A 9,164-nucleotide genomic window follows, 5' to 3' on the forward strand; every position below is an offset into this window, starting at 1 on the left:
GGGGGGATTCTCCCCTCGGGCCCCGCAGGTTTCCTCTCACCCATCTCCCGCTGCTCAGCCCAGGGCTCCTGGCGGGCTCCACGTCCCCCCCTTCGCAAATATTTACTTCTATACATTAAATATCTTTTGTTGTTGTTGTTGTTGCTATTACAGCCAAGCCCCAGCCTTTTGCTGACCCCCCTTCCTCGCCTTCCCCGGGCAATTCGCTAATTCCATCTCTGCTGTCCATCACATTAATTTCTACAATGACTTCATCCGCTCCACTCCATAATGTATATTTTAAAACCGAGCAGGTTCTTTTAATGTATATTCTGGTGTCATTTCGGTGGCTGTTATTTCTCTCTGGATTGTCCCCCCGGTACAGCAGCGGCCTGTTTTTTCCTCCCCCTGTGTGTGTTTTTATTATTTTCCCCCTGGCTTAGATGTGTCAATCACTCTCTCCCTGCCATTGGTTGGAGAGTTTGCGTCAAAAAGTTGCCAGAGAGGCGCTTTCTCAGCAAAGCTCCCCGAGAGAGGTAGAGACCTTCAGCTCCAACGCACCCTGCCACTATTATTAAAAATAAAATCACTTTGACCAGCTCCGGCACCGGCCAGCTCTGTATGTACCGAGCCCAGATCCCGAGCATCCCCTCATCCCTCTCCTGCACCGTCCCCTCCCCTTTTTTCCCCATTTATTCTCCTTTTTCAAACATTTTTTTCTCCACCCCCCCTCCGCCCCCCCCCCCTTTCCCCCGATGTCGTGGGCATGTGCATGCGGCGAGCTCTCTAACCTCCCGCTTTGTGCTTTCTCTCCCAGCTCAGCCCCAGCTCTGAATTTGGCGAGGATCCGGGAGCAGGTTTCCCCCTTCGCCCCCCAGCCCTGCCCGCGGCTCCGGCGAGGCTCGCAGGTAAGTCCGACCCGCTGGCTCCATCCTTCCTCGGGGGCATCGCTGGGCGGTCAGGAATTCAGGGAGAAGGGAATTTAAATTATATATATTTTTAAATTATTATTATTTTTAAATAGCCTGCGTGCTGCGGGGGTGCTCTGTGGAGGGGAGCAGGAGCTGCCCGGGAGAGGCCGGGCCGGGCCGGGCGGTGGCGGCCCCGGGTCGGGGACAGCCGGCGGCCCCGGGTCGGTGCTCGGCGGGGACCGGGAGCTGCGGGATGAGAAGGGGAAGGGCCGAACCGGGAAGCCGAGGGCTCTCCCCATCGCCACCCGAGCTCCCCCGAGCCTCCGCGGAGCTCTCCGCGGGCAGGCGCGGGGCTTCACCGCGATTTCGCTGGGTACATGATTTTTCCCCGGCCTATTCCTTTGGCCTGTAGTTATATCCTGACCTCAAGCCGGACTTTTAAAATTAGGGAAGAAAAAAAAACAAAAAGGTGGAGGATTTTCTCCCCTCTTTCGACTCCTACCTGAGAACCCTTTCATACTCCTCCTCTTCCTCGCGGTGTGGAGACTCAGCAAAGTGAATTTGCCAAGGTGTTTGTGAGCACTCACGGCCCGGGAGAACCGGGCTGGAAAGCGCAGGGAGAGAAACCTTCAAGGCATTTAGGGCCGGAGCTTCACGATTTGGTTTGGGCGAAACGGATGGCAGGAATGGCATCCAGGTCGGAGAGGGGCTGGAGCTGGTTACCATCTCTTTTATCTTATTTTATTTTAATTTTTTTATGCCTTTGGAAAGCGCTTCCTAAAGACACCGACCGCGAGTAACGCGCCCCGGCCTCTCTGCTCTGAGGTGGCACCGCGCTGACAAAGAGAAAGTCGGGAAAAGTCCTTGTGCACAAGTTTCTTTAGAACTAAAAACCTCCTTTTGCTGCTGAGGTTTATTTCGATTTCGGCTGCTTAGAAAAGTTGAGGCATATTATTTATTTATTTTGAAAAGGTGCAACTCTAGAAAAAAAAAAAAAAAAAAAAAGAGAGAGAAGAAGGGGAGAAAAAGCACTTTAAAAATGCGGTCGGGAGCTGCTGGGAGGCAGGGACGGGTTCGGCGGCCCTGAGGCGGAGGTGGCTGCCCGCCGATCCCGGCTCTGCCGCTCCCGGTCGCGGAGAGGGGCCGTGGCCGCGGAGCAGCGCGGGGGTTCGGAGGGCGAAGCGCTGGGGAGCGCCCGGCAGAGCCGGTGACGGGTCCATCCATCCCCGCCGCCTTTGCACCGGGGGAAAATTCGCGCGTTGGGAAATATCACTCCAAATCGTCCCTCGAGCGCAGGGAAAAAAAAAAATTGAATTAAAAAAAAAATAACCTAGAATTTCAAAAATGTCAGAAATTCGTTGGAGCGCCGCGAGGGCAGGGAACGCGGCTCTCGTTTGCAAAACAAAAGAGAACAAATTCCCTTCCCTACCTTGGCACCTTTCCCCTTGCCCTCCGCGGGAGCTGCTCCGCGCCCTGGCCGAGCCCCCCCGGCCCCCGCGGCAAACCGGGGCGCAGGCTGCGCGCCTGGGCGCGGATCGCTGCCCCGCATTAATCACCGGGGCGAGCAGCGGAGCCGGGGCCGGTGGCTCGTAATTAGGGAGCGTGTGCCGCCCGGATTATCTCGTTAGTTTATCAAGAAAACATTTATTATAATTAATTCTCGGACGGGGTAATTATTATTGAGCGAGGGCAGAGCAACTGGTAGCCGGGATCTGTGCGGAGCGGAGGGGGGGGGAAGCAGGAGGGGGGGGAAAGGTGACAGATTGCCGAGTGGAGCCGTTGCTCCGCGGGCTGCGGGGCCGCCCCGGGATGCGCGGCCGCGGCCGAGGGGCTCCGCGGGCGGCCGCGCCGGGCTGGCGCCTCGGCGGGATGCCGCCGAGTTTAACCGAACCGAGCTTAAGGGTTGGTTTTTGTTTTTTTTTTTTTTGGTTTGGTTTGGTTTTTTTTCAAGAGGCGTTTGCGGGGTTTTTTTTTTTTGCTGTGTTGTTTTTTGTTTGTTTGTTTGTTTTTAATCCCTTTTTTTTTTCCTTTTTTTTTTCCCCTTTAAAATTTCTGCTCGCTGGTTTGGAAGCGGGCAGCCACCCCCGCTTTGCTCTCCCGCGCGTCTTGCGCGGCGGCCGCACGGAATGGGGCTCCCCCCTGGCCAGAACCGTCCCCGTTCGGCCTCCGCCGAGGGGAGTGATGCTAAAAACGGGGCCCGACTCTGCGCACCCCGCGCTGGATGCGCGCTCCCTCCGCCGCTCAGCGCGTTTGTGCGCGGCAAATCCCTTCCCCGAGGGGAGAAGGGGAAACTCCGCGCCGCGGAGAACCCGCACCGACGGAGCTGGCGGGGCAGGAGTCCCCCCGGCAGCGCTTGGCCCTCCCGGGGAGTCGTCTGGGCTGAAACGCGGAGTTTTGGGGTGTTTCGGGAAGAAAGTTGTGCTGGAGTTCATTTCCCGACGGCCGCTGGGAACGGAGCGAAGGGCGAGCTTGTGCTCGAAAAAGATTCCTCAAAAATTATTTTCTATGGGAAAAAACCAGCTTCAACCTTTTTTGGAGTCCTTGTTTGGCCTCTTGCCGTGCACCTGTTTTTTGTTTTGGGGTGGTTTTTATTTTGGCGGAGTGCGTGTTTGGGTCCCCCCTCGTTCCCCGGTGCGGAGATCCCGGTCCCGTGGGGGCAGCGAGCGGGGACCGGGGGATCCCCGAGCGGGGACCGGAGGAGCCGCTGGCCCGCCGGGGCTGTCCCGGGGCCGCTCACCACCGAGGTGTTTGTTTAGCTTCAGCTCCGTCATCGAGAGTTTTCTTGAAAGCCTAATAAATCTGTTACTTGCCTCCAAATCTAATTACCCGGAGTACTAATTAGGTGCAAATGGCCGGTGGAAATTACTGCAGACGTGGACTTGATGGCGGGAGAGCAGAAAAGTTTGGCTCTTCCCGAGCGGGCATTCGAGCTCTGAAATGCAGCAACGTCGGGGGGAAGGGGGAAAAGAGGGATGGGGGGGGGGGGGAAGGTTTGAATGTTGCCCAAACCTGGGATAATTAAAGTCCTTGCAAGAGACTAGTGGAGAGATAGGTTTCTTGAATTGTTTCTTTGTTTCTCACCCTTGGGCTTTGTTATCTGCATTATTTATTTAGCCGAGGGGTTCTTTGTGTCTGCCAATGGCCCCAATCAAGTTTTGCTTGAGACAATTAGCCGGTGCCCGGCCGGGAATCCTATGCAAATGCCCCCGGCCGCCGTACAATGCGGGCAGTTGAAGGCATGGGGGGGTTTTGTTCGGGTAGTAATTACTGGCTGGGGTGCGCCCCCCCCCTTCCCTCCCCTCCTCACCCTTTTTTGGGGAGAGATGCGTTTATCTAGTCAGTCTCTCCCAGCTCCCAAATCCGGTTGGGGTCCGAGCGGGAGGATTGACGGGGGGGGGGGGGGGGGTGGATAAAGCGGGGGGGCGGGGGGGGGCAGCGAGCTGGCCTGACTCCCCCTTCATCCCTCCACTGCTCCCTCCTCTCCCTCCTGCGCAGGCACCTGGCGGCTCCTCCACGCCCGACGGCTCCCGCAGGCACCGCCCGGGGCAGGCAGGGCGCTCGGCCGGCTCCCCCTCGCCCGGATTTCGGCCAACTCTCCTCCCCGCCACAACTTTAGCATGATGTCTTATCTTAAGCAACCACCTTATGCAGTCAATGGCCTGAGTCTCACAACCTCGGGCATGGATTTGTTGCATCCGTCCGTCGGTTATCCCGGTAAGCCACGATTTTCTTCCCTCCTCCTTTTTTTTTTTTTTTTTTTTTTTGCTACACGGAGGAGAAGCCGCTGGGATTTCGGAGGGGCAACATGCCCAGGGATCACGCTGGCTTGGGTGGGTGAGGGCGTGGGGGTCCCCCTTGTCTCCCTTCTTCCTCACCCCCAACTTTTTATCGGTGAAAGGGGCTGCAAACAGGGGAGACCCCCACGCTGGGGATGCTCCGAACGCACGCAGGGGGGATGTGGGGTTGGGATTGCCACACTTCGGCGGCTGATCCTGGGGGTGCGGGTCCCCCGGGAGAGGGGAGGGAATGTGGGTGCTCCCCTGGGAAGGGAGCTGGAGGGGACCCCGGGGTCAGAGGGGCCGCTGACTGACAGCCAGGGCCTCTGGCTCCGTTTGCAGCCACCCCGCGAAAGCAGCGGCGGGAGCGCACGACCTTCACCCGGGCGCAGCTGGACGTGCTGGAGGCTCTTTTCGCCAAGACCCGCTACCCCGACATCTTCATGCGGGAGGAGGTGGCCCTGAAAATCAACTTGCCCGAGTCCCGAGTGCAGGTAGGACGCGGAGTGGCTCCGGAGACCCCCGTCCTGCCCTCCCCCTCCATCCCGCCGTGAAGGGGCTGGACTGGCCTGTGCATGACAAGGGGGGAACACGAGGGGACTGGTTTAGGGGATGGGTTCAGTCCTGAAGCCAAATCAAGCCCTTGTGGGGTGAAGGAGGCTCAGAGATGGGTGGGGGTTCAGTGGGGGGATGTGGTGGCATTTTGTCTCCCCAGGGTTGGAGTGTGTCCCCCGTTCCTCCCTCTGCACTGAGGGGTTGTTGTGCAGATCCTGGATCCTGGCTCTTAAACCTTCCATACCCATCCCCAGCACCCCCAGATCCCAGCCTGTCCTGTGGACATTTGGGGGCCCTGCAGAAGCCACAAAGGATCTCCCCCTTACCCAGGGATCTCCACATCCCTAGAGCTGGGCCAGATTGGGATCCTGGCTCACACCAGAGCAGATTAAGGGTTTCGTCCCCCTCTGAGGGGACTTTGATGAGAGAGGGGTGGAGGGGGACCCCTCTCCTGGGGCTAGGCTGTCTCCTCTGCAGGAGCCTGAAGTGATCCCATCCAGGCAGCGTTTTGGAGGTGCTGCTGGCAGGGCAGGAGGTTCCTGCCTCCTCTGGGACCTAGAATATCCCAGCAGCAGGGGCAGGGCATCTCCAAAGCCATCCCTCCCACTTGCCTCCAGACGAGGCTTCCCGAGGCTGTGTGGTGCCGTGTTCCTGTGGAGTGTGGTGGCTGGGATTGGGATACCCCCAAGCCAAAATCCATCCTCCTCCCCACAAAACCTCCACCGAGCCTCCCCCTCGGGCCCTGCTAGGGGAAGGTGAGATGGGCTGAGGGGCCAACTCTGGCCGAGGGAATGAGAGCAAAGAGCCTGTTCCGAGGGTAAATGAGGCATCTTTACCCCCCTCCCCATCCCGAGCCTCTGCTTCCCTAATTGTTCCCTCCTTTTCTGATGTTCTATTGTTTCTAATTAAGGGCTCGACTTCAATAGGCCTTAAACAGCGATTCCTGGGGGTCCCTGGCTGGCAAACAGCAAAGAGGGAATGCTTCCCCTTCTCCCCCAAAGTGACCTTATTAAGGAGTTTGATTTGTGATTTCCACTTGTTATTGCTGCTAATGATCTCAGGGAGGGGGAGCCCCGGAGCTTTTCTTTGCAGCAGCCTGCAGCCCCCTGCTCTTGGGGGACAGTTTGAGGTCTCCCTCCCCAGCAACGTCTCCCTGCCACAATCCGTTTCCTGCTTCGGATTTGCCCGAGCATCCCTAACCCCCGGCTTTTTCTCTCTCCCTCCCTCGTGTCTGTCTCCAGGTGTGGTTTAAAAACCGCCGAGCCAAGTGCCGGCAGCAGCAGCAGCAGCAGCAGAACGGGGGCCAGAACAAGGTACGGCCGGCTAAAAAGAAGAATTCTCCAGCCCGGGAAGTGAGCTCGGAGAGCGGGACCAGCGGGCAGTTCACTCCCCCCTCCAGCACCTCAGTCCCCACCATTTCCAGCAGCAGTGCCCCCGTGTCCATCTGGAGCCCGGCATCCATCTCCCCGCTCTCAGACCCCCTGTCCACCTCTTCCTCCTGCATGCAGAGGTCCTATCCCATGACCTACACCCAGGCATCGGGCTACAGCCAAGGATACGCTGGATCGACCTCCTATTTCGGAGGGATGGACTGTGGATCTTACTTGACCCCTATGCACCACCAGCTCCCCGGGCCGGGGGCCACCCTGAGTCCCATGGGTGCCAACGCGGTCACCAGCCACCTCAACCAGTCTCCAGCCTCCCTCTCCACCCAGGGCTATGGAGCCTCCAGTTTGGGCTTTAACTCCACCACCGATTGCTTGGATTATAAAGACCAAACCGCCTCCTGGAAGTTAAACTTCAATGCTGACTGCTTGGATTATAAGGACCAGACGTCGTCATGGAAGTTCCAGGTTTTGTGAAGAACCTTTGTGGTACCGAGAGAAACCGCGACGAGAATGAACAGGCTGGGCCGAGCGCTCCAGTTTTAGTCAGGTCTTGGTTAAATTAAAGAGAAAAATTAACTCCACGGACAAAACAAACGAACAAAAATTTAAAAAACAAAACAAAACAAAAAAAAACAACAAACTGATGGCAACAAGAGGGGGACAGTGTTGGTGTGATCCCATTCAGACTCATCTCCTGCTCAGACGCTCTGGAAAAAGGAATAATAAAGAGGAAAATCGGAGGAGGAAGGCCTTAAACGGACAGATCATCTAGTGAGCAGAAACCAGACAGACCCATCTGTGTTCTTTCTAGTCTTAGCCAATTGTTGGGTTTCTTTGTTTGGAAGAGGTGGGAGTTCTTCCCACCTGCGGGCCAGTTTTAAAAAAAAAAAAAAAGAAAAAAAAAAAGAAAAAAAAAAGAGTCTAGGTTTTTATTTCTTTTTTTGTGTGTGCGTGGAAAGATGATCCTTCACCCAGAGGTTTCCAATGTGTTAGCCAACCCTCGGTTAAAATATTCAGAATGGACAACATCTCTCTTTTTCTCCCTCTTTTTGTCCCTCCCTCTTTCTTTCTCTCTCGAGCTCATCCAACTGTTTCATGCCCAACTCGCTGAAGTTGGCACCCGGAGAACTTGGTTCAGGGCTGTGTGGGTTGTGTGACTGATTGTCCTAGCTGCACTACTTTATTTAAAGATTAAGAAAAAAAAAAAGATAATGTTCATAAGGAGTCAATATGTAGTTTTTAAGAGACAATCAGTGTGTGTCTTATATAAATGGTACATCTGTGGTTTTTAATCTGTGCTAGACTTCAAAACTGTGATCTCCTGTATTGTATGCAACTATGAACTCTGCACCAGCGGGAGTTCTGCTGTGATTTAAATAGGTTATAATTATAAGTGAAATTCAGAGCAACTGAGTTACCTATTATCATCTTTAAAAAAAATAATTAAAAATATATATTTAAAAAATAATAAAAAAGAAAAAAAAAAAAAAGAAAACCGCAAAAAAACACGATCGCCTTTCACCCGAGGTGAACTGCACTGAAACTTTTTACAACAAACTGTCTCTGAATGAAAGAGGAAAGACCGAAAATACCCCACCCGAGGACATTTAACTCCTCTGGAGCTCACTTACTGCTGGTCACGCCGGCAGTAACCCGTCAAATCCAACAGGACTTTGGGCAGTTGCTCTGACCTGGACGAATTTAAACCGAGAAATTCATTGTCGTTTATGCTTGCAGATGTTAACTGAAAAAAAAAAAGGACAAAAAAAAAAAGATATATATGCATAAACCTTTTTTTTTTCTCTCCTGGATTTGGCAGATATGTATAATTATATTAAAATGGTTCTAGCACACTTGATGGTTGTCTTCCATTTTGATCACAGACGGTGAGTGATGGAGAAGGGGCGATGCCGGGCACGAGAGACCAGGAGGGTCTGGCTGCTTCTGCAGGGCTGAGACAAAAGGGGCTCTGCTGGCAGCTCCCCGAGGTGAAGGAAGCAAAATTAAGGAGGGGGTGTTATTTTATTTTTGAATTTTTTCAAATCAAAAGACTTTCGTTACGAGGAGACCTTGGCGAACGTGACCTTTCCCACCCCGGCTTCGACAAATCTCCCCACGGGGAGGGAGGGATGTGTTTGCTCTGTGGCTTCCCAGGGGATGGATTCCCCAGCTGTGTATTTGGGGAGAGCCATAAACTTCCCAGGCAGGAGAAGGGGGAACCTGGATCAGGCAGGATGCTCTGAGCAGAGGTGCTGGGGAAAGGACAGGGATGAGTGTTTGAGCTACAGTCTCACAAGCTGAAGCCCCAGTGCCCCAGGATGCAGGATCAAGCCCTTCCCACGCATCCTTGCTCTTGGTGCCTCTTTCTCTGTCCTTCTCCCTCTTTCCTCCCTCTCTCCTTCCTGCGTGCAGCGCTGCTGGAGCCCTGAACTGGGGTTGGATTTAGCACAGCAAAATACTGGATCTCTGAAAAGGGAGAAACCCGGAGAAAAGCCCCCGGCACCATCCCATGCCCCTGTCAGTCACCCAGGGCCACCAGCACCACGCCTCTGTCC

General features: G+C 54.9%; 1 protein-coding gene across 4 annotated transcripts; it reads left to right on the plus strand.

The window, feature by feature from the left end:
• The first annotated feature begins 518 nt into the window (after positions 1-518).
• Positions 519-8,519, plus strand: OTX2 (orthodenticle homeobox 2). Of its 4 annotated transcripts, XM_066186955.1 has the most exons (5): positions 519-598; positions 797-887; positions 4,386-4,604; positions 5,009-5,160; positions 6,463-8,519. In XM_066186955.1, the coding sequence occupies exons 3-5, from the start codon at positions 4,508-4,510 to the stop codon at positions 7,081-7,083; spliced, it is 870 nt and encodes a 289-aa protein (XP_066043052.1). In that variant the 5' UTR covers positions 519-598; positions 797-887; positions 4,386-4,507; the 3' UTR covers positions 7,084-8,519. The 4 variants fall into 4 exon arrangements, with proteins under 4 accessions (XP_066043052.1, XP_066043050.1, XP_066043051.1 ...); XM_066186953.1 differs by lacking the exons at positions 519-598; positions 797-887 and adding an exon at positions 2,473-2,559; XM_066186954.1 differs by lacking the exons at positions 519-598; positions 797-887 and adding an exon at positions 2,628-2,792.
• Positions 8,520-9,164: the final 645 nt, after the last annotated feature.

This window comes from Chamaea fasciata, unplaced genomic scaffold, assembly GCF_029207755.1.
Source record: "Chamaea fasciata isolate MVZ Bird 193981 ecotype frontalis unplaced genomic scaffold, bChaFas1.0.hap1 SCAF_7, whole genome shotgun sequence".
NCBI classification, from domain to species: domain Eukaryota; kingdom Metazoa; phylum Chordata; class Aves; order Passeriformes; family Sylviidae; genus Chamaea; species Chamaea fasciata.